Here is a 27932-nt window from a genome sequence, read left to right on the forward strand (position 1 = left end):
CATGTTCTGACAATATCTAATGATTTGTACTACATTACAACTTTAGTAATTTGTTGAGGATGTTGCCTAAAATAGCGAGAGTAACATTTTTGTTTAAGGACAAATCAATGGTATTTTCACAAGGAGCCTGTTTTTTTTTTTTTTCTTTCCCCACCCTAAAGCTTAGGATGATCGTAGGGTCCTGAATCTTGTTCTCCAGGTCTTCTAAACCTGATCCGTATAGCAAACAAACCAGTTGCGCTGACCTACATGCGTCTTTGGTGCTGCTAATAACAACACCAATCACACCGGATTCCAGCTCTGCCTTTTCCCACCCTGGAAGCTGTAACAGACTGTCACTTCATTATTCTAACTTGAGGTTTGTAATGCTTTGAGGAAAATATGTTTGACAGTCTTGTCACTGTAATTGCAGTATATATATATTCTAAAACAGCTGACTGAGGATCAATATTAGCAACATTGAGTGTTAACACGCCAAAAGGTGAAGGAAACCTCCCTAGGAATATGTGCGAACCTGCATGAATCCAATGTAATGCCCACATCAGATACATCTGACACAAGATGAGGTGATAAAAGTTTGTAGAGAAAAACACAAGTGTTGTGGACTTTGCTGAATGGATATTTATGATGTTGCCATGCTGGTTTAGGTGGTGTGTTTTTGTAAGTGGGAGAAGGAACATGTTTAAAAGGGATGAGGCTGGGTGGGGTGCACAAGATTGTGTTACACAATGCCAAATCTACCCTGAGGGGTCTGACACGGTTTTGTCTGCCCTCCTCCTCTATTCCCCCTTCCTCCTCACTATTCACTCTTCCACTCTGAGAAAAAAATCCTCTCAGATAATGTGTTTAGTGTGTCTGAGTGACAATAGTTCCTCTGCTGTAGTATGTGTGTGGGAAACAGGTAATCTACGTGGACTGAGCGAGGGAGTTCCCAGTTTTGCCTGCAGCCACATTCTGTCATCACCAACTCCACCTGCGTGTTTTTGTTCCTGTGCTGCGGCCAGCGCAGCAGGAATCCTTCAGATTAGTGTATGGAAAAAAGGTTAGAAAAATAAATTGAATGAAAAATAAGAGACGAGAGTGTTTCATGTTTTTTTTTATTTTTTCAGCAGGACATCTCGCGCAGGAGATTCAGATCCCACTTGAGGATGAGTGTACAGAAACCCCCGCAGTATCACTGCAGGACAGGCGACAATACAGGTGCTACTCACGTCCTTCTTTTCCTAACTGCACTTGTAAATGATGAATCTACTTTTAAAAATGTCTATCTTGGGATCTACTTGATTTTATGGCATCCGTTACTGGGATATAAACCATATACAGCGTAATAATTGTAATTATATGTTCTTAAATGTCGCCTCCTGAGATGGTAAACTGAGAACTTGTGACACTGGTGTCATACCCCGTGTGGTAAAGATACAGAGAAGTAGGGCTGTTCTCGGTTCAGCTGGGAGTCCAGAGCTGGACAACTTTGGCATGAGACAGACACATAGAAGGCAGAGGAGGTGGTAAATGAAGAGCAAGATGTTACATTAGAAGGTTTGGCTGTTCTGACTAACTCACAACGTAATTTGTGTTAGAAATGGTAGATACTGCCTTTACATCTATGAATGGTCAATCAGCAGTGCATTGGTATTTGGCATCATGTAAACATCTTAACAGTTCCGTGACTTAACTTCTTCATGCACTAACTCTCAGTACAATCAACTCGTACAATGTGTATCAAGTGTGTATAAACACAAAGAATATGGCATAAAACATATTAGGTATTAAAACATAGACACGGCTGTGTATAATACTCACTCGTCTGTCTTGCACTCAAGACACGCAGACTTTCACTCTTCACAAAGATTCTGCTTTGTTGCTACAAGTCGTTCTTCTCTAGTTCGGCTAGCACATATAACAGTGATTATTATAGTATAATAATACAAAAAAAATCTAAAGCTTTTAAAATAGACATTGTGCAATATAAGACAAAACAGCTATTATTGGCTATGGCCACAAGTTTTGGTATAAAATACAATAATTTTTTTTAAGATATAAATAACATCTAAAAATCTACTTTTGAAAACCTATCAATACAATACAAGTCTTGGACATGTACCAAATGGTCACGCGACCTCTGTGACCCCTACAGCAGGGTCAGGTCCAGGTACTGTCCCATCGGCTTGGCCATGTGGGCGGGGAGGGACATGAGAGGCGTGTCACTGCCGCTGGACTGACCAATAAGACTGCTGCTCAGGAGGGAGATGGACTCCACGGGAGTCTAGGGGGAGGAAAAGTATGACAAGGACAGCACTGTTAGCTTAGCACAGGTTCGATCTATTCAGAGCACAAGCACCAGATGTTACCCATCACCCTCTCAGCTGCCTGAGGCCACACCGGTTAAATTGGTGTTGTGGACTAAAGTACTGACGCCAGCCAAACTACCGCAGATTGCAAGAACCAAGTGGAAAACAACATTTATTTCATTTGTGACATGTTGACGTTGTCGCAGAGGGAGCACAGACGGCGGGGCTTTTGTCAGACCCGGATACCACTTCAAATGCCGCGAGATGCTTGAAATAGAAAGGGGAAAGTAGTAACACTACTCAGGTTGGCAGCTCGGCAAGCTGTCCTGGTATGCGTTTAGCCAGTTGGACAGTTCCTTGCTTGAAATGGCCCACCCAATAATAATTAAGGTGTTGTACTTTTGACCACAGTTAAGATTAACGAATTGAAGAAAAAAATAGATCACGAGGTGTGTTAGCATTATTATCTAACCAGGGATAGTGTGCTGATAACGACTGGCTTTAACACCCAGGAATAGTGGGTGTGCTTCTGGAGAAATACTTTAAGTTTGCAATAATATTTTTAATTTTGCGGACTTATTTAAGCTCTGTAATATCTGTTTAGACCATCCAGGAACGAGATAACTTCTTAATTGGTGAGCACGCAATCTCTAATGTTGACTGCGCTATTTTTTTTGTTGCTCTCAGATTGTTAGAAACGCAGGAAAAAAATCTGCCTTTTCAACACCAGCGGATATTAGATTTAACTCAATTTGTTGGCTTTATCTGCAATTGGAAGCACCACACCCGCCTGAGCCTAATTTCTGCAACATGTCCAGAGGCTTTTACGGTTACGTCTGTGGGTAATTTTGGCATTTCTTTGACAGCTCATCCACAAACTTCAAACTGCCATTCTCATTTCAGTTGTGCTTGAAAAATTAAATTTGATATCGAGACTCAAGTTGTAGAAGATAATCTAATGCAGTAAGAAAATGGTCACCAGGTTCCATACGGGTTACTAGCCCTGCTTTGTAATGTGATTAAAAAGTCAAACATGTTTACCAGCCAATTACACTACAAGAACCACCCTTTTCCACAACAGCCTTGCCAACATTTAAAAAAACAGAAAAATAATTTCACACTCAGAATTTAGACTGAAAAGCGATATGACTCTCTGCTCCCCCCCGCCTGCAAAAGTTAATTCTTGGGTAGTATGTGAATTTAATTCAAACTACTTGTAAGAACAGGCTATGGGGGCTTTTCATTGCTTCAATTAAGCGATGTTACTTTGACTGAACAACTCATAATAAAACACCTCTGGGAAAACTGTATTTAGTAAAAAGGTCTTGGTAAAAAGCCACTTCCCTCCACACCTGTTACCTTTCAAGCACCCAAGGATAGCTAACCGTCAGTTAGCAATTAGCTGTACCCAAACGTTAGAGAAGAAAGAAACATAGGAGGTAGAATCAGATCCAGACAATCACAATGAGAAAGAGCCTTTGTTCACCCTTCAAAACAATTCCAAAGGAAAGTCCAAGAACATTCCCCTAACCACCCAGAACAGCATTCAGTGTAGCTGCTGTTGGTGGTTAGCGGAAAGTCCTCTGTGCTAATTTGAAACGCGGCCATCCTGTCGTCAGAACCCAAGCCAGAGCTACAAGCACGGACTAAGGTGAAAAGAAAACCTTCCTGTAACCTCCGCTAATCCTTACCTGTTACCTGCCTCAGACACCTTAAATACACACCCATTCTTTGGGCTGCGTAAGCAAAGTCCTGGCCGGGTCAGGGGCGTGCACAGGCCCGTGGGTGTGCATGAGGGCATCCTCGGGGGCGTACTGCGGTGTGGGCAAGGGGAGGAACAGCAAAGACAGACAACTAAGGCAAGATAAATCACAAACACACTGGCCTAAAACAGAAGGGCACGTGAAGCTGCGAAAGTCAAAGACACGGTCTCCAATTCATAGCATTGCTGAGACTCTGCCCTTTCTGCCACGGCGAATTAAGACCGGGGTTCCTGATATTCAAGTCTAAGCAGGCAGAGATGTATGTGAATGTTAGACGAGGGAGAGGAGACAGGACAAACGAGTTTGCTGGCCTCTGGGCAAACACGGTGGATGCCTGACAGTTACACACCCACCACAAGAGGAGATTTGAATACTTGTTTCCCGGAGTGAGCAGTCAAAGCACGCTCGTGTGAACCCAACGCACCGATTATAAGCTACGAAGAGACACGCTTTACCTGATATCCTGCATTGAGGAGGTCCTTGCTGTTGTAGGTCAGACCCGGCATGCGCACCAACCCCCCGGGAGACGAGAGGGAAGAGGGGGAGGGGAAGAAACCCACGGTGGTTGGAGACCCGGGGGGACTGGGCAGGAGAAAAAGGAGGTAAACACAGGTTTGTAATGTGAAAAAGCCCAACAAAAACAAAGTGAAAACGGCTTATTGATGAGTAAACACAAATACAGGGAATGGCACGACCCCTAACGTTTGACCATCATCACTGAGTGACGCCTCACTCGATGACAAAAGGTTGAACGTGAAGTGGTGGAGGTCACCGATGTTTACCGGGACCTCTGATAAGACGGGGATCAGTCATTAACTACCCTTGCCCCACCCTTGCTCCTTCCAAAGGAACATTTCAGCCAAAAGAAAACCTTGTTCCTCTACACAGAAGGTTTTTGTCAGCTCTTTGCATATATACCAGTCTGCAGACCATCTCAACGTCTCTGAGCACCCGTGTTCTTCAAATTACCAGAAAAACCAGGTCCAGTTCTCGGCTTAAACGTAAACAGTTTTGACAGAGCTGAAAAAATCCCCTGGCTCTTGAATCTAGCTGGTACGGCTCCGGAGCGGGTCATTTCAGGATTAGTATGGGTTTGCAAACCTCCGATCTGATAATTCCATGGTTCTGCTTTTGAAGAAACAAAGCAGCCTGTAGAGGATGTGGGTGGAGGTAGAGAAGAAGTTTACAGAAAAAAACAAAACTAGTCAAGTGCTGAGAAAGTGGTTAAAGCCTGTTTCACTTAAACCTCACCCAGATAAGTGAAGGACATTGTCCTTAGTTCAGTAACCAGCATAAAAGACTGGAGGCCGCAGAGGTGGAGATGTGGAGGTTCTCTGAGAGTGAGGACGATTGAGAGGATCAGGAAGGAGTCCATCAGAAGGACAGCACATGTTAGATGTTCTGGAGGTAAAGTCACACTGAGATGGTTTGGACATGGACACAGGAGGGATGGTGGAGATCTGGGTAGAAGGATGCTGAGGTCAGAACTAATGGAGGGAGAGGAGAGTGGGAGTTGGAAGGAGGTGATAGGCTGTGGAGACCCCATAAGGGCGCGGAGAAGAAGTCAGTGTACAAGAAAAGACGAATGAATGAACTCAGGTTCTCAGCTCTCCCATCCTCACTCAACAAATGTGAACGTTCACCTCAATATCTCTGGGTCTTAAGACAAATAAGTGGATAGATAATGCACCACGTTCTGTCCCCTTCCCTAGAAACCTTTGGGTGGCCATCAGATGCATCACAGCTTTCCAAGCAATAGACTTAACCTATTCAAATCACCACCACACAATGTCCCGTCCTTATACACTAAAGCTAATACGGCTGTGTCGAAGAGTTAAATAAGAATAAAACAGAGGACTGTTTTGACCTGACGTACCAGATGACAGTATTCAAACTCACACCGACAGATTCTGCTTCTGTTTCAGGCTAAGATACGAGAATATATTTCCCGCTAAAGGTCACCTGCCAGTACACTGAGTTTCTACACTGGGTTTGCTACGTTAGCATGTAGCTTCCCACGATTGCATACCTTGGGTAGTAGGCTGTGTAGTTCATGTAGAGCTGTGCTGCGGCGGGGTAGTAGGTGGGCCCTGGCGGCAGGGGACGGGGCGTTAGCAACACCTGGCCAATGGGAGGGTAGAGGGCAGCGGCGGCCTCGGCAGACAGGACCGGTGGGGCGGGGGCGAAGGAGTAGGACGGTGGAGACAAGCCTTCAAGGGGAAAAGGCACACGGACAAAATGGGCTTTGAGCACCGAACCTGAGATGAGGTCTGCGTTCGGTTCGGCCCGGAGAGGCACTCATGCAAACTTGCAAACAATGACCACATTAATTCACACCTCACAAGCGTGAGCGTAGGTCGGTAAACAGTTTCAATTTCCTCTTCCGACAATTTCTCAAGAGGTCAAGTGGATGGATATTGTTTGCAGTTACATGCCTCCGTGGTATTAGCTAACAGGTCTACATTTCCCCAAGCAGGCACTCTAACAAATAATGTAGACACCCTCCCTTTAAGATCCACAGCATCCATGAAATCTCAAACAGACACAATTGCGATCCCAGGAGACATAAATCAGGCAGACGATCAGATCCTCGCCATTTTGGGCGAGAAGATGCCCGAACCCTCTCCGCTCGCTCAGATCTGCCCTGGGCTCAGTCTGTGGCTGAGATTCGCTTTTTAAAATTATGCCTCAGCCCGTTAGCCCTTGTGTCCACCCCTGGGTTTTCTCCTCAGCGGGGGGAATGCAGACGGGGACACCAACAGGAACTCAGAAGAGCCAATCAGGATGTGTGAACGATGTCCGATTGATCAAACGGTTAATGTGCATGCAGGCTGGAGAATGAATCACGCTGAATTATGTAGAGACGCACACAAACACACACACAGCTGTGAATCTCCTGGTTAGACCAGTGTTGTCCAACCCCCCCCCCCTCAAAGATCTAGATTGGAGAAAACCCAGCCATCGCTCCCCCGACGGCAGGAGCCCACCTACCCGGCAGTCCCGAAGCACCCCCAGCTCCCACCAGCACTTACGTCTGGACTTACATGGCGGCGGGTTGAGCCCTGTCCCACTTCTGTTCCGGTTGTGTGTGTGTGTGTGCGTGTGTGACAGCGAGCCGCCCATCAGCACCAGGCCCATCTCCTCGGCGCTGCAGGGGAACACCTCCACGTAGCGGGTGTTGGCCCCCCTCTGGTTGGACATGACGTGCTTGTGGAGCCGCTGCGAGGCCAGAAGTGCTCGCTCCGCCGACGTCATCTGGATGAAGCAGTCGCCCGACGGACGGCCCTGGAACCGGGAGACCCAGAGATGACTCCTGCGTTCTGGTAGGCACGCGCCCAAAGCCATCCTACCACAGGCGGTCATCTGCATACCTGCTGGTTGAGCACCATGTGCACGCCATGGGGTCTGATGTCATGCGTGAATTCTCCAAGGAAGTTGAGGATGTCCTCGATGCTCGCCGTGTACGGCAGCCCCCGCAGCCTCAGGCAGTCCCTGATGCTGCCAGGAGGGGGCAGGAGAGGGATCGCGGCAGGCAGGACTGACAACAGGGGGGCCGGGGCCACAGGGATCAGGGGGGCCGATGAGTAACGGTTCAAAACCTAGAACACAAGAAGACATGACAGATGACTCCACCTGCACCGTGCATCCTTAGTCAATACAAAAAAAGATGAGGGATAGCAGGGGAAACACACTGAGACACTACAGGCATTGGAAATAATTCAAACCCTCCTTGGTTTTGTTTTCTGGCTTTTTTTTTTTTTGTCCCCCCCGCTGCTTGAACATCCTTAAAAGTCATTAAGGCCTTTTTTGTGCTTCTGCAAAGCTGCTTAGAGGAGTAGCCTCTAATACACGCCGATGGTTTTTGTGGTTCATTCCACGCACGTCTCAGCTGAAAGTCCACATGTGGAAATATGCGTGGGTACTTTGTTACCTCGGATTCTAATTTATATGAAGAACTCATTATCTCACTCCTTGCGTTTTTCATAATGTGGAAAGCATCGTAAGTGCATCTGCCAGCCTTGTATTGACACACACACACACACACACACAGTGTATCGGGCCTCCTTTTATCAGACTCCTTGTTTAAACTGAGGACAAGTCGATGCAAAGTTATGTGTGTGTTGCCATGTGAGACTGGAGTCGGCTCATTGCCAACAGGACACCCGTGTGTTTACATTGCAGGAGCGAACCAATAAAAGCCCTCACGTCACCTAAAAACACAAGGCAATGTGCCTGCACGGGCATCCGTGTGCGGTGAATTTACACATTCGTGTAGCGAGGAGCGAGAGAGCATTCCCCTCCTGGCGGAAAGAACAAAAAGGAAAAGAGTAGCTATGGGTTCTGTTTATGTATCTTCTTGGAGGAAAAAAAACTCAGCCTGCTTAGCTGGTCTCCACCCTAAATACCTTTTCAGTATGTTCTACACTTAACGCCGGAGAAAAGAAACACGCCCTCGCTTCGTCACCTCGACATGCAAACAGAAGCACAGGATTCCTGTTTTTTCCATCTTAAAGATGAAAACAATTCTGTATCAAAATGGAGGAAACCCGGTCATAAGTGTTTTTAAAGGACTTATTTAAATACACAGACAGTGTTTTTCTTTCTTTGAAAAATCAGGATTCATTATTTTATTCCAAAGTACTTTTTTAAATATTTTTTAGGTATAGGAACAACTAAGTATGCATTTACATACCGCTTAAAGTCTGCAAAAAAAAAAAACGTAAAAACATGCATGAGAGTAATCACAGTAAAAATACCATTAAATAATGAGTGCATATCAGGGGAAGCATCATTGTTCTCACCTTCTTTGAAGAGTAAATCTTTACAAAAAAAAAACAGCCCCTGTTCCTAAGCTGATATGACACATCCGTGTAATAAAAGTTATCTGAATATCCTGGTATTTTTCCAGCCCCAGCTAAAGGATCCACATGCGCACACACACACACACACACACCCTCACCTGCTGGACTTCTGCTGCGGTGCTTTTGAACAGCTCAATGTATCTCCTCCCCAGGATCTCCTTGTGCTTCCTGAGAGCACACTGGGCATGTTCCTCACAGGAGAACAGCACGAAGGCGTCGCCGGTGGGCCGTCCATCCGGGTAGCGGACAAACAGGATGCCGTCCTTCCCGCCGCTGACCGGACACGAGTCTTCGGGATTATCCGCCGGCGAGAAGAAGGCGAGCACCTGCTCGTGCGTGGCGGTGAAGGGAAGCCCCCGCATCCTCACGATGATCTGGTCCTCGCGGGACAGGAAGGTCGCCACCTCGTTGGAGGTACCTGGCAAAAGCAAAAAGCACATTTTAAGCATTAGTGGTGACCCTAAACACAAGAATTGTGTGTTTTTTTTTTTAGTTTGACTGGCAGTTTGAGCTCTAGTTCCTATTTGGTTTTATGGAGGGAAAATAAGAAGGAACTGTTAAACTAAAGTGTCTTTTATTAATTTGTATTGATATTATGATGTTATGACAGTTTTTTCATTGTGATATTTCTTATGGTGTTTCGGAATAGTAGCCATGCAAGTCACAATTATGAATTCGATTTCGCACCTCCTGCAATCTTCAGGAAATCCTCCCCCGTCGCTTTGTAAACCTGCAACAGCATGAGCGGTCGTTGAGCCACATGGGCGGGGAGCGAATGTGGAGCGGCGCGCCGCGAAGCAGGGCCGTGGATTGTTTCGGCCCGTCCGCGGGATTCAAAGCGGTCACCTCTATGTATCTGTTGCCCATGTGGTGTTTGTGTCTCTGCAGGGCCAGGTCTCGGTGCTCCTCGCTGACGAAACGAACCAGGGCTTCTCCGTTCCTCCTCCCCTGAGCGTTCAGACACAGCGCGGCCCCTCCTCTGAGAATGCCAAAACACGCCGAGGGTCAGTCCACACGGCTGCTGTCCACCGCCATATTCCACGCAGATCCTCCACTCACTTGGCGATGTTCAGCCCTCTGAAGAACCGAGCGATGTCCTGGTCCGAGGACTGCCACGGCAACCCCCTGGCTCTGATCACCGTGTTGTCGGACACTTTCTCCATTTTACTGCTGCACGCAGCGGGAGCGAGACGGCGGGGCTGATTTAACAGGCCGGGAAGCGAACGGGATATTTGTCTTGGACAAACTTTACTTACCAAGTGCCCGACTCGAATTTCTCGCTGACTTTTTCAGGGCTGGAGAAGGTGTGACCTGCGATGAAGAGGAAGCGAGGTGAGCGTTCAGAGGACGACAAGCATCTTTCTAATGGTCCCCCGTTCCAACTGTGGAGTTGGAGCGCAGACACCATTCAGGATGTGTACGTTGACTTTTCTTTCAGTAATTTGGCGCCATGTTCTCTGCACCCATTTGCAAAAACACTTCAACATGAGAAAACTACTCGTATGCATATTTCAAAATAAATGACATCATAACTGTGCATGTAATTATTTCAGATGAGCTCACTTGTACAAGCAGCTGGGGATTTTTCAAAGGTACAGTGAGGATAAATTGTGATTAAACGTCCATTTCTCAGATGGTACCTTCACGGAGAGAAGAGATACTCACATATGGGCTCAGAGAGCAGGGCGAGAATGATACGGGTCATAGCCTGGACCTGCTGCACCGCCGTCTCCGGAGGTAGACCTTCTTGTGGCTCTGGGGAGGTGGAGGAATCCTGAGGAGCTGGGACTTCCACAGGTATACTCAGGGCTGGGGTGGGGGGCGTCAGGGAAAACAGACCAGAAAGAATAGAACGTGCAGGAGGAGGGGGATCGGGCGAGTCAACGAGGAAATGTCCAAGAAAAAGATGACTTTTCCCGCTCTGATGGGTTTGTGGGGTTTTCCATAATTGGATAAACATGCTTCCATTGAGCTCTGACCAAGGTGCTGTTATTGTTTTCGTCGAGTCCAGAAACCAACCCAAACCCCAAATCCCCGGCTGATTGAGTTGTAACTGAGCCTCGCCTCAGAAAGAAGTGACTCGAGAATACCACGATCTGGGAACACTGAAGGATACACTCCGCCATGGCGTGTACATTCAAAGGCTTGAGGTCGGACGAGGGGAAGTGCTTCTTGAATTCTTTACGGAGGTCAAAGAAAGAGTAGAAACAATCCGGGACCAGGATGTTCTGGCGAGAGAGAGAGAGATGAGCATCAATAGCTGCTTCCGCTGGCACCAAATCCATTCAGGAGCTCCCTGCTGACACCACACTACCCTTGAAGGTTTCCCGCAACAGCGAGCGATCATCCACCCTGGCTGTCAGGCCTTCACACACACACACACACACACACATACACACTTTGCTCACCTTGCTCGCGGCCTCGGGGTGAATTACTTGACGGATGTGAAGCTGCCCGTCGGTGCACAAAAACACTGACGTGCCTGCACCTGCGCTGTTCACGTCATTAGTCAGTTGTAGATGGAGCTGCAATGACAGGCAGTGAATTCAAATTTAAAGTAGTGCCGTACCCCTCTCACCTCCGGGGTCATTACTGCAGCGTCAAGAGGAACACATTAATGATTACCAGGTTGAGAGCGCTTTCCAGGCTGGTCGCCGTAAAGACGCAGTCGGCACCGGATCCATTTTCCTCCTCCTCCTCCACCACTACCACGTCCTCCTCCGCGGGATCTGAGCCGTCGGGCCGGATGACCAGCTCATTCACCCTGCCCAACTGGTTCAGGTCCGGGAGGGAGGAAGACAAGACACTGAAAATACCACTCGGAACTCTGGGTGTCACTGTATTCTAGACTCATTGTTGAAAACCGCAAGAAAATATCCCTAGCTCTTCTCAACGAGAGCATTCAAAAATGTACGGTGGGGGGGGGAGTGGAGTGTTTACGGCGAGGGGACACGTTTCCCTGCACAGCCAAAGGGTTACTTCGCTGTCTGCAGTGAAGCCAGGTAGTCTGAGTGGCTATTCGTGACACAGGAGATAAGGACCAGACAAATAAATACACGGCAGCACAGTGAAGGGCAGGGAATGAAAAAAAGCGGTGGGAACTTGGGCTCCTGGAATTAATCTTATAATAGCTGTACCCGCTGGGTCAATAAGGTAACCTCATCATAGCAGGGTGACACCTAACAACTTCATAAACTCATAATAACCAATTATTAACGTTTCTTTCCCTTTTATTTTCCAAAGTAGGTTCCTGCTCATAGAGGGTGTATAACCTTCTTCTACTCCTTTACCTTTTTGGACTTCACATCCACCTGCTGCCACGCCAACCGCGCCAGCTCCTTCTCGTCGGACCCCAGCAGCTCCCCACCGGCGCCACGCGTGACGACGCACACCGCCACCAGGTAGTCCACCTGCGCCGTCATCTGGAGCGGGAGCACCGGCCCACGGCGGTCCCGGCTGCACTAGAACTTCCTTCACGGGTGGGTGTGGGGAGAGACGAATGTTCGCACTCTCGCACGCACATCCACGGAGGACGGTGGGTTCAGACACCTGAACAGGTAAACAGAAACAAACAAACAAAAAGTGGGGTATGTGGATCCGGATCTTGTGAGTGTGTGTCAGGAGGACCCTGCCGTGGCCACCATCACGCAGAAATGGCTGCGCTTCCCCGCTTTTCAAGCGCGGCCCTACCTGTCTCACCACGTGACCTTCACCTGAAACCTCGCCCCTCCCCCGCCCGTCTCAGGTGGGTTAGAGTTTGGGACGTGGCACCCAAAAAGTCCGCCCATATATATATATATATATATATATATATATGTGGGTGTTTGTGTATGTGTGTGTGACGTGTTGGAAGATTTATCTTTTTATTGCGTGATAATTTGAGCTCATCCGGCTCATTACATGTGAATAGGAACAATATATTTTTCAGCCTCTTTGTCACTTTTATTGTTCGGTTTCATTTAAATCTGGACATTGTTTACGTGGGGTGTCCTTGAGTCATGAATAAGGTGCCTTAAAATGAATAATTGTTGTTTAAATCTGCGTTTACACAAAGTCCTCCTTGTCAATTGAATTAATAGATCATTCATCTGTAGCGTAAATCGAAAGAAATATAAATACTTCACTTTCAATGTCGGAAAAGTTGAAAAAAAAAACGAACCAACTGTTGATTTTTGGTAATGTTATTCATAGTCGAGTATTGTTGTCCTGATTGCTTCACTAATAAAAGTGAATGTTAGGGATAACATAATAAAACGACAATAAAAACGAAAATCTTTTCATGTAATTATAAATGTGATTTAAGATTGCGATTAATCATCATCCATATTATATTTCCATTCACCGCTTTTAGCCGCGGTGCGTTTGCGTCCTGCTCCGGAAGTAGTAATAACGAACCGGAAGTAAACCCCGGGCTCCGTGGTAGCGGACAGCGATGGCGGGGGATACGGCAACTGAGCTGCTTTTTCTCGAAACGTTTAAACATCAGAGTGCGGAGGTAAGAAAATACACGTAAACATTGATTCAAACGCGACGTTGGTTTGTTTAAATATCGAGTTATGCGGTGGATCTTGATAGATCAGCAAGAAAGTTCAAAGCTAACAAGCTAACCTCACCGTTAGCCATAGCATCATTGTCATAAACAGTAAGATAGTTTGTGCTCGTTTGTTTACTAAATCTCCCTCCGAAATGAAGAACTTCATTCCTTCATTGTAGCAGAATTCCACACTCTTGATAATTTACATTCAATGTGACTATTTTCTCTGCTAATTTTAAGCTGACGGATGCGGAGTGTAAAGTTTGGGCAATGTTTACACCCGAACTGGCTTCAAGAGCGGCCATGTTTATTGTGGTTCGCTGTGTTTACTTTGGTCAAATGATGGTTATTAACTGTTTCACTCCCCGTCTTTCCCTGCAACCAATCTCAGTTGACCAACATCGATGTGGTCCGCTTCCCCTGCGGGGTGCTGATCACGGAGCTTCGTGTCATTCCCCCAGGAATCAAGGCTCACAGCGGCTTACCCGATAGCAGGGCATTCGGGTAAGTCAAGTTCACTCTGTGATTTCACCTGTGGCGAACGCTGCAGACCATACTAAAGAGAATAAACGTGTTTAAACCATCTTGACTGTTGTAGTTATAGTGAACGTGAATACCGTTCAACAACATTGTTTCAGGACATGCTTCAGTTACACATCGGAAGCATTAAATACGTTCTTATCAACACTGTAGACGTTTCTCTCTGATGGTAGATATGAGAGAAGATCCTATCACAGATACTTCCAAACTCATGTTTACATTTTTTGCTCAAAGAAAGTGTGGTACAGACTGGACCAGTGAAATTGTTACCACACTTTTATTTTCAAACATTATTATTATTGTTTTTCAGTGTACCGTAGTTGCATTTGGCTCATTTATTTTTTAGCATTTCACAGCTATTACAGAGATCCTCAAGTTAATTTAAAAAAGTTTTAATTGGGCTGGGTCTGTAATGTGTCTCAGTGCTCGAGTTATAAGTGATGCACAGTGTGATAGCATGGTGGACAAGGGGGATGAAAGTCGGTGGTTGAAGGGAAATTTAAATATGAGATGCTTCTAGGTGGAAGTACAAACAACCATGTCATTCTTTGCATGTTATGGTGAAGTAGTTTGAGTGTCACAGGGGTACCTCCACCTTCTGTTAGCACCTCAACGCTAAACCAGCTAAACTAAACTAATGCAAAACAACAACAAACTCAAACGCATTCGAGCTGACAGGCAGGCGACGATAACATGTATGCTAATATCAGCAAGCATTCAACATTCTATCACATGTTGGGGTTCAAATCCGAAACAATATAGCTTCAGTCCTAGTCAGATAAAAAGCTTGACTGACTGAATACTCCTCATTGTGTTGTGGTGGTGAACTCAGATCTCATCAGTTTAGCCTTGAATATTTGCAAAATGCAAATCAGTTGTTCTAAACTACAGCAACAAGTTTCTATGACAAGTCAAATGGTGTTTACTCTGAAGATTTACATGAAACACATTTGTCAAATGATTTAATAGACCTTTGGAGATCTTCTGTCCCTGGGGCCGTGGTGCTTAAATCCTGTCCTGCCATCTGAACTTATAGTAAATCCTTCAAGATGAATGTTTTGATATGATTTGGCTTCTGTTAATCAACTCAACCAGGCCCGTAGAGTGGTATTACAAACACGATATCCAGGGTCAAACGTCTGCTCTTTTTTGAATTTACACTTTTCTCGTTGCGCCACAGAACTCAAGGAAACATGTCCTCCTGTCCCATTACTTGTCTTTGTATCTCCAGGGAAACCTCCCCTCACGCCTTCCAGCTGGAGCTTTTCTTCAATAATTTGGCCAAACTGAACAGCCCCACCTTCAACAGGCTCGGCAGGTCGGAATCACTTTTTCCCTCCCGTCTCCTTTTTTCCCCTCCCTGTATTCTTTGCAGCTCTGTTTTCTCAGTTGTTTCCTGCTCAAGTCTCAAATGTGTAGAAGATTTAGATATCTGTCTGACCCGTAGAACAAGTCGTAGTAGCAACTGAGCTGCTCTGGGAAGACGTGTGTGTGTGTGTGTGTGTGTGTGTGTGTGTGTGTGTGTGTGTGTGTGTGTGTGTGTGTGTGTGTGTGTGTGTGTGTGTGTGTGTGTGTGTGTGTGTGTGTGTGTGTGTGTGTGTGTGTGTGTGTGTGTGTGTGTGTGTGTGTGTGTGTGTGTGCGTGCATGCGTATGTGCTCATCCACCAACCGATGTTGGAGTTTTCTTTTGTCGTGACGTTGACCAACTGGTCACACCAGAAACTCCAGCTTAGGGCGACGTAAGAACTGAGTCTAAGTGGGATGGAGGAGCTGAGGAATGTTTGAGTCGAACCTCCTCATTAAGTTCATAACAACAGGTGTGCACGTCAGGCGGTGGGCACGTGTGTTCTCAGAGCTGGTGAAGATTGTGAATTCAACACACCCATTTGCTCAGGAAGGTGTGTGGAGTGTACAGACCCTCCCAGAGTTGAAAAGGAAGGGGACACTTTAATGGCTTCTTCTGGATTTATGGTAATTTTTAGTAAAATACCAATAGTCCAGTCAGACAGGAAGTACAAACTGGACTTGGAGGCCAAATTGAATATGTGTTACGCTTCCAGCGGCAGTTAGCGAGCTCTATACATTCCCTCCAACACTGCATCGTCATAGTTTTACGTCAATGCACATCATTGCGTAGCACTTGTGGAACCGGATAGGGGGGCAGAAATGTACATTGACAGTTACATGTAATTTACTATTTAGAAGATACATATTAATCAAAGCACATGCATTTATTTTTGGATTATATTCAACTTTGTTGTCATTACATATGTACAAGTATAAGGCGGTGTAATGTAATGCAGTGTAGCAGCTAACCAGAGGGGCTAAAAAGGAGCGTGGGGGGAAAGATATGATAGATAAATGAACAATATGTACACGGTGTATTTTGTCAACAATTCACGAGTGATTTACAGATGGGGTACGAATAACGTATTCTACACATGGATATGTGCATTAAATGGAGTAGACTTTAGACTGGAACTATAAATAAAGTAGAAACAGGTGTTAAGTTATACTGTACACAAATACAGTTGAAATGGATATTAAATAGAGCATAAATAAATATAGTATCCAGCATGTCCGCTGGTTCAGAACCCTGTGAGATGGGCGACTGAAAATCATTTCTGAAACATTCAGTGTCCACATACACACACACACTATGTGAGGCATGCCAGCAGCCGTCCGCAAAAACCTTTAACCCCTAAAAGCAACAGATTTAGGTTTCTCCAAACTGAATCTGCCAGACACACTGAGAACACATGCAACTGAAAAACAATTATATTTCTTTCAGTGTCTTTCGATTTGCTATAAGTGTCCTGGTGGACGGACTCACAGTTGTTTAAATTTCCCCCGTCTGCTTTCCCCCTCAGCTTGGAGTATGACGAGAACAAGTCCATTGTCTTCAGACCCAACGGAAAGGTAAGGCAGATGGTGTAGATTAGATTAGATAATACTTTATTGATCCCCATAGGGGGCATGCATTTGTCACAGCAGCGCAACAATATCAACGAATATGAATATAAATATGAGACACAATTAAAAGGACATAGACAATAATGTGGATCGGAACTGATGACAGAATGACAACAAGGATAAAAATACATGGGACTGTTCTGAATGTGAGTGCCATGAGTTTGCATTGTTTGTGGTGTAATGTATAATGGACAGACAAGAAGGTATGTGTTTTACATATGGAGTTTTGAAGGTGTTGGACAAGTAGGTAGTTGCAAACATCCTGGGACACTTGCCACAGTTGTGATAGGATAAAGAAGGGCCAGAGTGTGTAAGTTGCACTTCATCTGGACTTCTCAGGTGGGAATCCAGGCCCCTGAGGAAACTGATGCTTGATGCAAATTCGTTTTTCTTTTCCCTGCCCTCACCTCTTGCCCACTGCACTCATACCGCTCCATTATGGGATGTTCAGTCTGAAAGAGGGCCCTTTTTTTTTAGTTTTGTAATACAGAATCCTGATCGCAAAGACCTCCGGGGGTCAAGCTAATGTCCAGCTGAGTCAAACGTGCGGCGGTTGTGTTTGTTTGCAGGTGAACACAGATGGCCTGGTGCTGCGTGGCTGGTACACCAGCCTTACTTTGGCCGTGTACGGGACCGCCGAGCGCCCGCACGGACACGAACAAGGCTCGCCCCCTCCGCCGCCGCCCCCGCCCCCCCAGCAGCCTTGCGGGCCCAAGAGGATTGCTGTCAAACCAGGTGGATATGACGGGGCTGACGTCGAAGCGCTGTCTGGGAGACCTTCTTCTCACGCGGACATTTCTGCCGCTTCTCTGTTTGCAGAGTGGGAGAAAGATGATCAGTACAACGGTAGCCCGCCCAGACCGGCACCGCGGGGGCCCCGCACCCCGCCGGGCCCCCCGCCGCCCGACGACGATGAGGAGGAGCAGGTCCCCGTGGCGGGTCAGAACTCTTCATCTGTTTGCTTTTCAGTTCGATCCATCCAGATAAGATTTATTGATCCCCGTAGGGGACATTATTTTGTCACAGCAGTGCAACAATGACAATATCAATAAATATTAGTATATATATGAATAAAAGAGACAATTAAAAGATAGCAAAAGACATCCACCAAAATTAGACGGCAAAATGAACAACAAGAATAAAAATAGACCACAGAATGGGGGGAAAAAAAAACCAACAACAGCAAAGGTGAGAATAGACAACCAAAACAACAACAAGGATAAGAACAAAAACAGTGACAGTAACAATGACAGAAATAAACAGGATGCGACTCGTGTTAGTGTATGTACCCTGAACTAATCTCATATCTAGAAGGACTCAATCTGTTTTAAATCTGATTAACAGCTTCCCCCTGATAAAGGCATCTACATTTCACATGACTATCTATTTATGTAGTCTTTAACCTATCTTTTCTCATCCAGCCATCTATCAAATAATTGCCTCGCCCAGTAGAACCGACTAATCCAGCCAGTCTGGGCTGCCTTCTCCCTGACTGGTTGAACGACTCGAAAGCCATGGAAGCAAATCTACAATGAAGTTTCATGAAAAATAAATGCTTTTCACAGCCGGGCCAAAGATAATTCGATTATTTGCGCAGAACAGGCTACTAGGCGGCACAAAGGTGTAGCGGCTAGCACCACGTCTCCACGTTCTCCCCATGTCTGCGTGGGGTTCCTCAGGGTTCCTCCCACAGTCCGAACACATGCAGGAGGTTCACTGGAGACCCCACATCAGGGGTGTCAAACTCAAATACACAGTTGGCCAAAATTACAAACTGGGACAAAGTCGCGGGCCAACATTCATATTTATAAAAAGAAAAAATCTTCCTCCAAATATAACAGTGACCCTTTTCACCCAAACAAGTTGTGCTTAAAAACTGTAAATGGAACAAGCAAAGGTTAATACTCGGCAATATATAACTTAATATTGAAATTGAAATTTAAAAACACATCAATGGCATTTATTATTTAAATAAAACTTACATAAAAATTATGTGCTTCTTGTTATTTGCAACCTTCTGAGTTAAATTTTAACCTTTTATCACAGGCTCATAATAAATGTAAAAATGAAATAATAATAATGATAATGTAGTGCATCAAGAAAACACTAATTATAGCTCAGTTTGCTACACACCGATCTACTCTGATCATCTGCCTTTTTTTTTTTTTGCTATTTTTCCGAAGGGTAGTACGTTACCAGTATTAGCATAAGGTTGCTATGATAACTGTCAACAGAGGAGAAGACGTTTATGGGCCCTGTCATGATTTTCGTGCCAAAACACCAGCAGGGCATTCTGGGATTCGTGGTATAAGCGTTACATGCGCTGTCGGCCATAATACCGGCGGGCCGGCACATATTATTTGGTATGGCTTTGCGGGACAAAAATAATTACACTGCGGGCCAAAAGTGGCCCGCGGCCCAGAGTGATTCAAAAATGACGGTACTGCGCGGGGGGTCGTACTGGTTAAACCATCTGCAGCTCCTGTGGTGTGGCGAAGATGTATGTGCTGAATGAGGTGTCCTCCTGACCCCAGCAGTGGGCGGTTTGGTGAAGGAGGAGCCCGGCGAGGGCTGCGACGACTACCTGGAGGCCGTCTCTCCGGAGCGATCGCTGCCCGCCGACGAAACCTACTCGGACGGCGAGCAAGAGGAGGAAGGCGAGGAGGAGGACGACGAGGAGGAGCAGGAGGAGGAGGAAGACGCGAGGACGGAGGGCAGCGCACCGGATGAGGAGGAGGAAGAGGAAGAGGAGGAAGATGAGGGTGAGGAGGAGGAAGAGGAGATGGAGGAAGGTAGGGGAGTTCTTTTGTGAGAGTAGGATAGTCTACAGTCCCAAATGGACGCGCCGACCCGCGGCCTCAGCCGGCGGCCCCAGCGGGAGCAGGGTCCATTTGGGACTGGGCCGCGTCCTGAGAGAGAGTGTGTGTGCTGGCATGTTCATGCTCAGATCTGCGAGCTAGCCCTCGACCCCCGGCCTCACTGAAGGCGGAGGAACCGGGCTTGTACGCGGGTCGGCCCAGGCCTACGCTGCATGCCAAACTAACCCTGCATGTCCAGGAGCGAGGAGTCTGCCAGCATACAGTTCTTATCAGAGAGGGAGCCTGTAGATGTGAATGGCCGTCTCACTCTCGCTTATTTTAATATCCCAAGTGTGTAAAGCGTTTCATACATGTGCTTTAAACGGGCAACCGCGCTCAGATCCGCATCTTCTTGCCGGCCAGGTGACGACGGCTACGAGCAGATCTCCAGCGACGAGGACGACCTGGATAACGGCAGCTTCAAGTTGCCGACCTTTGACATGGACTACACCCCCGAAGACCTGGCGTCGGTCCCGCCGGTCCAGTACGACCCGTACGAGCGGGAACTCAGGCCGCTGCTTTACTTCACCCCGCCGTACAGGACTCGCTTCGACACCCAGCTGGAGAAGGCCAGCACCGAGGAGCCCAAGGACCCCGGCGGCTCGGAGGGGCCGGCGGGCGGAGAGGACACGGACGCCGTCTCGCAGCTGAAAGAGCTGCTGGGAAGCATCGGGGAGGACAGAGACGCTCGCTGGGTGGCGGCCCTGGAAGAAGCACCTGGACTTCTAAACAAAGGGATGGCTTATTTAATCAAACAGGGAGAAGCAGAAGGGGCCGAACACATTGGACTCCTCGCCCGGTGGGCTCTGCAAGCCCTCAGCATGGAGACGGCCCTCACGCAACCCATCGCCCTCAATCTCAGACAGCTGAAAGCCGGGGCCAAGCTGGCGTCCTGCCTGGCGGAGAGCCCGCAGGGCCTCGGCGCGTTGCTGCACGACGGAGCTCTGGGCGTGCTGCTGGAGCTCCTCAACGCAGACCACGTCTCGTCCACGCTGAAGCTCAGTATCCTGAGAGCTCTGGACGCTCTGACCAGCGCACCCGCCGGGGTGGAGGCCTTCCTGCAAGCCGGCGAGGCAGAGAAGAGCGGCTATCAGGTTAGCACTCGCTAGCGGCGAGTAGAGGCCGAGAGGGTTTTGTAATCATCACAAAGGATGCGGAGTGGTGAAACCCGACCTGACGCTCGCTGCAAACGTCCTTCTTCATCTCCATGTAAGTACCTGCTGTAAGTTGCGTGTCCTTCGCAGCGTCTGGTCCAGCTGTTCCTGCGTGAAGAAACGGTGAGGGTCATCACTGCCGGCAACGCCATATTGCAGAAAAGCCACATGTACGAGTTGCTGCTGGATCTGCAGCGCACAGCGGCAGCGTGGAGCGAACCCCAGCAGGTACACGCACGTTAGCGCATTCGTATTCGCTTCAACAAGACGAGCGTCCAGCCGGGAGACCTAGGTTGTTTTTTCTTCCATGCATTTACAGAACGAGTCTCACGCCCAGGAGGAGATGGAGGATGCTGAATGCCCCATGGAGGAGGAGGCCACGCCGAACCCCTCGCCCGTGAGCGAGGCCGAGCTGGATCGGCTGGCGGGGGTGATGGAGGAGCTGCACCAGCTGCTGGAGAGCGCCCCCTCCTGCATGGTGCAACCCCCGGGGAAGGCCTTCCCGACCTCTGCCAGAATAACCGGGCCGCAGGAGCGTGATGACCCCTACCCGACGCTGTACAGGTAGAGCTTATAAGCATACGGAAATGGAAACTCCACGTCCGTCCGTTTCACTTCAACAAGATTATTAGTGCCATTGATCTGATTGTTTTGCCGACTCTTGCAGGTACATGCATGCCTGCCGTTTCCTGGAGAGCGTCACTGTCGCCCTGTCGGCTTCGGCGGCGGCCGGCCACCTGGGGATCACCCAAGCCGTGCGGGAGCTCCTGCGTTTCCTGTCCCTGACGCAGTCGGGCCTGCTCTTCCTCCTCGCCCAGCCCACGCCCACCAACCTGCTCCTGCGGCTCCTGGCGTCCGTGGCCGAAGCCGAGGGGGAGGAGACGGCCTTCGCGGGCGCGGAGAGCGTTCTGACGGGGCCGTGGTTCGGCGAGGAGGGCTTCGGCGTCTGGTTGATGCAGGCCCTGCACGCTCTGCAGGGGGTGTCGGAGCTCATGAGCCACGTGGCCACGGGAGGGGACGGCGGCGCGGGGCTGGAGGAAGGAGACAACGCCGAGGTGCTGGGCATGCTCCACGCTCTCTACCTCATGACACACACCCTGACCGGGAGAAGCGCGGTGGCCCACGTCTTCAGTCTGGACACCAACCTGTCCTGTCTGGTCACTCTGCTCCAGCACCACAGCAAAGACGGACAGGGGTGAGGCTCACCTTCTCCTCCGTCGGTTGTTCTCGTCCAGCCCGAGCGCTAACCTCCGATCCCCCTTTCCCTCCCCGGTCGTCTTCCTCCGCAGCGAAGCAAAGGCCCGCAAAGCGGTGACCTACAACTACGCGTGCATGCTGGTCCTGCTGGTGGTCCAGAGCTCCAACGAGCTGAGGATGATGGAGCAGTACGCCGCACCGCTGCTCTCTCTGGCCAAGGCCGACGACACCAATGCAAAGTTACAAGGTGGGTTTTCCCCAAAAGAACGGGAATGTACTTTTTTGAGTGAGTTTGACGTCCCTCCCGTTGCGTCTGTTCCTCAGAGCTCAGTAAATGGCTGGAGCCTCTCGAGAAACTCCGCTTTGAGATTGGCAGCATCCCCGCCCTCATCGACTACATCAAACAGGTACGGATCCCAAACCGTCCGCGGAGGACAGGGGAAATACTAACCTGCCTCTCCAGACACATTTCAACCAGTACATCATCACTCGAACAACTTCGTCTGGAAGGTGTGAGTCAGGGTTCACGTGAACCTAGATCCATATTTCACTTTCTTTCCTACAACGTTCAAGTGTTGAAACACACTTTTGACATTTTTGGTTTCAAGTTTCAAGTAAGGTTCATGAACATAAGAAGCAGCCACGACCTTGACAGCAACATCAGAAGGGGAAGTATATCATTTGAGTAGTAAAGTTGTCCACCGTCTGACGGTTGAAAACTTGTTTCCCAGCACAATGGGACTCTTTCTGTGCCCGCCTACGCCGCTTATTCCGGGAATAAGCCAGAAATCAGGAAGAGATGGGCTCAGACTTGGGAAAGGAATATAAATCAGCCTTATTCACACAGAAATAGCTTAAATCCGAGAAGCCGTGTGGTTAAGGTGAGCAGTTGGTACCGCGCTGCATGTGTTACCTTCCATAAAGAGCATAGCGTCCGCTGGCAGGTGATTGAAATGAGTCTGTCGACAGGCGCCGTCCCCCCCCTGCCTCGGGAGGTTCACATTTCACGGCGCCTTATCTCCTCCCAGAGGCCATGAGAGTGAGAAAGGGGCGCGGGGGTGGTGCTGGTGGATGGGTGGGGTTTTTTACGACGCTGCCGGTTTGTGTTTGGGCCCCGCGGTGACGGATGTCCCGCAGACGTTCTCTCTCCCGGAGTCTGGCCCCGAGCGGCGCTGCTCCTGCACCACAAATCAGCCATTAGCTCTCATGGAAGGCTATTAAAACGAGCCTCGCCGCCCGCCGCTGTACACCGTCTCCCCTGGAATGCCGCGCTCCGTCGGGACTTGTCGGCGGAATCTGAGCGGAAACGGCGTCTCTTTTCGGCCGCGGCCGATAACATGTGCTCCCTCTCCTCCTCAGAACGTGGAGAACGTATTGACGGCGGAAGGAACGGGGCTGGTCACCGCCCTCAGGGTGATCTGTCACATCGGCTGCCCCCCGCCCGCCGTCGAGGGTAAACGACCCGCGTGACCCCGGCGGAAGCGTGTCACAAATTCAAAGTCCGCCCTCCGTCCAACACCTCCGTCCCTCTCCCGTCCTCAGGTCAGCAGAGGGACCTGAAGTGGAGTCTGGCCGGGGTGCAGCTGTTCTCCGGCGAGGGTCTGGACACGTGCGTGCGTGTCCTGCAGAAGCTGTGCGGCGTGCTGCTGCAGCCGTGGCGCGTGCACGGACACATGGGCCCCACGCCGCAGCGCTGCATGATCCTCAGCATCTGCATCAGCACCCTGCGCCTGCTGCGCGCCATGCTGATGGAGCTGCTCCGCGGGGGGGCCTTCCAGTTCAGGGACACCCGGGTGGCCAGCGTGCTGGTGACGCTCCACATGATCGTCTGCTCCATCCCCGCCTCCGGGCGGTTGGACGGGGAGGAAACCAGGGTGCAGGCGCTCATCGTGGACGTGCTGCTCACCTTCACGCAGGGGGTCAACGAGGAGGTGCGTGAATCGGGGACGGGACTGAGAGACGGACGTCTCTTCCGCGGGGTCTGACGCCGAACTTGCCGCCTCCAGGTGACTCACACCGAGGAGACGCTGGCCAGCAACACCTGGTCTCTGATGCTGAAGGAGGTGCTGGTGTCCCTGCTGAAAGCTCCCGAGGGCCTCTTCTCCGGCCTGACGCTGCTGTCTGAGCTCCTGCCTCTTCCGCTCCCGATGCAAAGCACTCAGGTACGGCCGCGGAACCCGGGAAGGATTCGTCTCACGCCGCCGTGCAACCGGTAGATGTGAAAATGTCTCCGCTGCGCAGGCGATGTCCATCCAGGACGTGTCCGTGGCCCTGAACACGCGGAAGCTGTGGAGCATGCACATCCGGGCGCAGTGGAAAGTGTTTTCCGAGGCCCTGAGGTGTGTGTGCGCCACCAGCTGCCCCCCCCTCCTGGCCATGCTGCGGAGAGTGTGTGTTCAGCTGGCCGACCTGTCTTCACCCACCGCCACGCTCATTATGAAGACCCTGCTGGAGCTGCTGCTGGAGGAGCTGCAGCCGTGAGTGGAGCGCAGGCGCACGTGCGTCCCGGTGCCGCGAGCGGCGTTTCTAATGTCGTCGTGCTTCCCGTAGCGCGGAGGGGAAGGGCGCCTGCTGGGGACAGGTGCTGCGCCTGCTGTCCTTGACGGACGCCCTGGTGTCGCAGAGGGCCTGCAAGAGCGCCGTGTTGCACCTCCTCTCGGGTTCGGTGTCCGGAGACGAGCAACTGGCCGAGCTGTTCCCCCTGCTGCTGTCCCTCCTGGTTCCCCCCGCAGAGCACTGCCTGCAGCAGCAGCAGTGCAGCGAGGTCATGGGGACGGTCTTACAGTCACTGTGTGACCAGGTGGGTGACGGAGCGCGCCCGACGTCGCCGAAACCCTCCCGGAGAAAGCTGAACGTCTCCCTCCTCCGCCCGCCAGGACATCTCTCTGGTGATGGCTCCGCCGGGGGAGAGCTGCCTGTCCGAGGCGGAGCAGCTGGCCAACGCTCTACCGGGGAGGGAGATGATGGCTTCGGTCTGCAACGCTCTCCTGGAGGTCCCGGGGAACGCCGACAGCAGCGTCCCGCTTCTCCTCACCTGCATCAGGACGTTGACCTTCCTCACGGAGCACGACTACGGGCTGTACCACCTCAAAGTGTAAATCGGAGGAAGCTCGCCCGTGTTTACCCCTCCGCCTGTCCCCGACCGCTGACACTTCCTTCCGTGGTTCCAGGGCTCTGAAGAAACACAGCCCGGGGCTGTGCGCTCTGCTGAAGAGACTCGTCTTCCCTTTCAACAAGGACTCTGCAGACCTGCTGTCAGCGCTGCTCGACTTCCTCAGGCAGATGGTCAGCACGGAGCAAATGGTGAGTATAGATGTGTGTGTGTGTGTGTGTGTGTGTGTGTGTGTGTGTGTTCTCCGATCTCAGAAATCGCTCATCCGCCGCCGGTTCAAGTGTGTGACGGTTGTGAGTGTCCGTGTCTCGGCCCAGTGCACCGAGGAGGCTCAGGGTTCCGGCGAGGAGCCGGCCTTCACCCCTTCTCCTCGGCTGCTCAGCGGCTCCGAGATGAAGACGCTGCTGCAGTGGGAGGAATCCGAATCCCACCCTCTTCCCACGCTGGAGAAGCAGATCACGGTACGCCGACCCGCTGCTTTCAGCGGACAAGTCGTGGTTGGACGTCGGTGGTGACGACGCCTCTTTGCAGAAGCTGTGCAAGGAAGATGACTCCCTGGAGACCATGCTGGAGAGCGTGATCGTTCTGAGGCAGACGATGGAGGCGGCTACCGACTCGCCCGCCACGGCCGACACCGAGCCCACGCTGCCCGTCCCCGAGACCCTGGGGGCCCAGTTCAACCACAGGTACCCAACCCACACTGCCCACCCATCAGGGAAGATCTCCATGGACCTCAGCGCTCCCAGAATACTTTGCAATGGGGCGTCGGTGGTTGACCCGGGCGAGCTCGGTTCTCTCCTTGCTCCAAGTCCTCGGATCGACTCCCCATTGTTGTTCTGGCTCTGCCTGCAGGACGGTGTTCGTCCTATCCGAGGCCCTGGACGAGCAGCTCAAGGCGCTGTGGTTCTCCCCCTTCCAGACCGACGACATAGACACCGACCTTGATATGGTAAGCGTGTCGGCGTGGCGACCGCCCCGGCCATTGCAGAACATCGAGGCATCCGTAATGGATGGAGATCACGTTGTTTTCACCATCCGTCCTCCTCGTGAAGCCGCATTTGCTCAGACTCTGCTGCGCCCTTAGAAACGTTCAGAAAGGACAAAGGGTATTAATGTAGGTGCTGAACCGGCGGCCTAAAGCAGACCTCTCTCCCCCAGGCCAAGGTGGACCTGGTGGGTCTGGCCCAGGAGTGCTGTCCAGAGTTGGACCTGAAGGCGGAGCTGGAGCGCTCCTTCCTGTCGGAGCCCTCGTCCCCGGGCCACACCAAGGCGCCGAAAGGCTTCCGCCTGGGCAAACACAAGCACGAGACCTTCATCACGTCCAGGTGGGGGTAGCGCCGGGTTCTCCTCGCCGTCGGCGTCCTCGGCTCCCGGGACCGAGTCGTGAACGTGTGCTCGCATGTGTTCGTAGCGGCAAGTCGGACTACGTGGAACCTGCGAAGAGAGCGCACATCATGGCGGCCCCCCGCGGCCGCGGAGGGCGAGGGGCCTTCGGGCAGAATGTCTCCCGACCGCACGACATCTTCCGCCAGCGCAAGCAGAACACGTCGCGCCCCCCCAGCATGCACGTGGACGACTTCGTGGCGGCGGAGTTCAAAGACATCGCCGCCCCCATCGGCCTCTTGCCCCCCAAACGGCCCCCGAAGAGCTCGCCGAAGCCCCCCGCACGGGGGCTCTTCACGGGGAACAGGGGCAGGGCCGCCTTCCACAGCCAGACCCGCTTCTTCACCCCGCCTCAGCCCAAGGGGGTCCTGCTGTCAGGTGAGGACCACCACAGCCGCGGACCTTCTGGTTCGGTCTGGACCGGGGCGGGTCCTCGGGTCGGCCCGCAGAGGGCGCTAACGTGCCGTGGCCTTGCAGGCAACTACACCCGCAGGGAGGGGGGCCGGGGTTCGTCCTGGAGCGGACAGGTTCCCGCCGTCAGCCACAGAGGAACCTACAGCGAACCTCGAGGAGCCCAGAGCAACTTCACACGAGGACCCTTGCCGTCCAGACAGATCCCCGCAAGTGAGTCGTCGCACACACCCCCGAAATGAATTTCCACATTCCGTAACAAACCGAACCTGACGACGCTTCCTCTCCGTCCCCCAGGCCCGTATCGCCTGGCTCCCCGGGATCGGGCCCCGCGGGGCCGAGGAGGCACGGGGCTCTCGTGGCTCAGCGGGGGAACAGGTGGCGGCAGCGCCGGGGCGGGCGGAGGAGGCGGAGGAGGAGGCGGGGGAGGGGGAAGAGGATCCCAGGGAAGCAAGTTCAGCGCGGGGGGAGGCAGCGGAGGAGGGAGGGGTAGACACGTCCGCTCCTTCACCAGGTAAACACACCTGGACGCAGACTGAGGCCTCCGGGGGCCACAAAGGGACCAATCGGAACGCTGTCCGTCCCGTCGCCACGGACACGCGGCAGCGGCGGGACGGCGTCGTGTCAGCGACCTACAACTTCACGTTGTGTTTTACCCGTGCGAGAAGAGGAGCCCGAACACAGGACCGCCTTTGTTTTCAACCAGCGATTGACTTGCTGAAACAAATTAAACCGACCGGTGAATTAAAAGACTGAACGGCTGAATTTTATTCATTTATTCATCCATCCATCCATCCGTTTTCCACACCACTCATCCTGCAGCCAGGGTTGCTGGCGTGCTGGAGTGTAACCCA

At 50.7% G+C, this 27932-nt stretch overlaps 2 protein-coding genes across 7 annotated transcripts; one reads left to right on the forward strand and one right to left on the reverse strand.

Annotated features, from left to right (window-relative positions):
- Nucleotides 1–1976: 1976 nt before the first annotated feature.
- Nucleotides 1977–12570, reverse strand: esrp1 (epithelial splicing regulatory protein 1). 4 transcript variants are annotated; one of them, XM_086155332.1, is made up of 16 exons: nucleotides 12207–12570; nucleotides 11542–11688; nucleotides 11325–11441; nucleotides 11033–11144; nucleotides 10582–10725; nucleotides 10173–10227; nucleotides 9976–10086; nucleotides 9763–9895; nucleotides 9604–9646; nucleotides 9015–9334; nucleotides 7426–7653; nucleotides 7099–7339; nucleotides 6084–6264; nucleotides 4510–4636; nucleotides 3983–4105; nucleotides 2026–2266 (listed from the first exon to the last, which is right to left on the reverse strand). In XM_086155332.1, exons 1-15 carry the CDS (start codon nucleotides 12336–12338, stop codon nucleotides 4004–4006), a joined length of 2193 nt encoding a protein of 730 aa, XP_086011458.1. In that variant the 5' UTR covers nucleotides 12339–12570; the 3' UTR covers nucleotides 2026–2266; nucleotides 3983–4003. The 4 variants fall into 4 exon arrangements, with proteins under 4 accessions (XP_086011456.1, XP_086011455.1, XP_086011458.1 ...); XM_086155331.1 differs by having other exon boundaries at nucleotides 2027–2266; nucleotides 7087–7339; XM_086155330.1 differs by lacking the exon at nucleotides 3983–4105 and having other exon boundaries at nucleotides 1977–2266.
- Nucleotides 12571–13316: 746 nt separating this feature from the next.
- virma (vir like m6A methyltransferase associated) lies at nucleotides 13317–27830 on the forward strand. 3 transcript variants are annotated; one of them, XM_086155341.1, is made up of 27 exons: nucleotides 13317–13411; nucleotides 13842–13954; nucleotides 15222–15308; nucleotides 16861–16909; nucleotides 17533–17698; nucleotides 17783–17902; nucleotides 19498–19755; nucleotides 20185–20915; nucleotides 21066–21203; nucleotides 21295–21539; nucleotides 21643–22170; nucleotides 22265–22419; nucleotides 22497–22579; nucleotides 23532–23625; nucleotides 23715–24103; nucleotides 24179–24334; nucleotides 24414–24649; nucleotides 24723–24972; nucleotides 25049–25266; nucleotides 25343–25475; nucleotides 25602–25745; nucleotides 25816–25970; nucleotides 26137–26233; nucleotides 26443–26609; nucleotides 26696–27045; nucleotides 27145–27291; nucleotides 27376–27830. In XM_086155341.1, exons 1-27 carry the CDS (start codon nucleotides 13349–13351, stop codon nucleotides 27594–27596), a joined length of 5493 nt encoding a protein of 1830 aa, XP_086011467.1. In that variant the 5' UTR covers nucleotides 13317–13348; the 3' UTR covers nucleotides 27597–27830. The 3 variants fall into 3 exon arrangements, with proteins under 3 accessions (XP_086011467.1, XP_086011469.1, XP_086011468.1); XM_086155343.1 differs by having other exon boundaries at nucleotides 19498–19725; XM_086155342.1 differs by having other exon boundaries at nucleotides 19501–19755.
- The last annotated feature ends 102 nt before the right edge of the window (nucleotides 27831–27932 follow it).

The sequence above is a fragment of the Fistularia commersonii genome, chromosome 11, assembly GCF_037954325.1.
Source record: "Fistularia commersonii isolate RoL2024-O1a breed Wild chromosome 11, RoL_Fcom_v1.0, whole genome shotgun sequence".
Classification (NCBI taxonomy): Eukaryota; Metazoa; Chordata; class Actinopteri; order Syngnathiformes; family Fistulariidae; genus Fistularia; species Fistularia commersonii.

Excerpts from the sequence above, each read along its gene's own strand:
- virma (XM_086155341.1), top strand. The coding sequence starts at position 13,349 with ATGGCGGGGGATACGGCAACTGAGCTGCTTTTTCTCGAAACGTTTAAA. Across the intron at positions 15,309-16,860 it reads ACCTTCAACAGGCTCGGCAG|CTTGGAGTATGACGAGAACA; the intron begins GTCGGAATCACT and ends TTTCCCCCTCAG. Across the intron at positions 24,973-25,048 it reads TACAGTCACTGTGTGACCAG|GACATCTCTCTGGTGATGGC; the intron begins GTGGGTGACGGA and ends TCCGCCCGCCAG.
- esrp1 (XM_086155329.1), bottom strand. The coding sequence starts at position 12,338 with ATGACGGCGCAGGTGGACTACCTGGTGGCGGTGTGCGTCGTCACGCGT. Across the intron at positions 11,689-12,206 it reads TGGATGTGAAGTCCAAAAAG|TTGGGCAGGGTGAATGAGCT; the intron begins GTAAAGGAGTAG and ends GACCTGAACCAG. Across the intron at positions 11,442-11,541 it reads TGGAAAGCGCTCTCAACCTG|CTCCATCTACAACTGACTAA; the intron begins GTAATCATTAAT and ends CTGTCATTGCAG.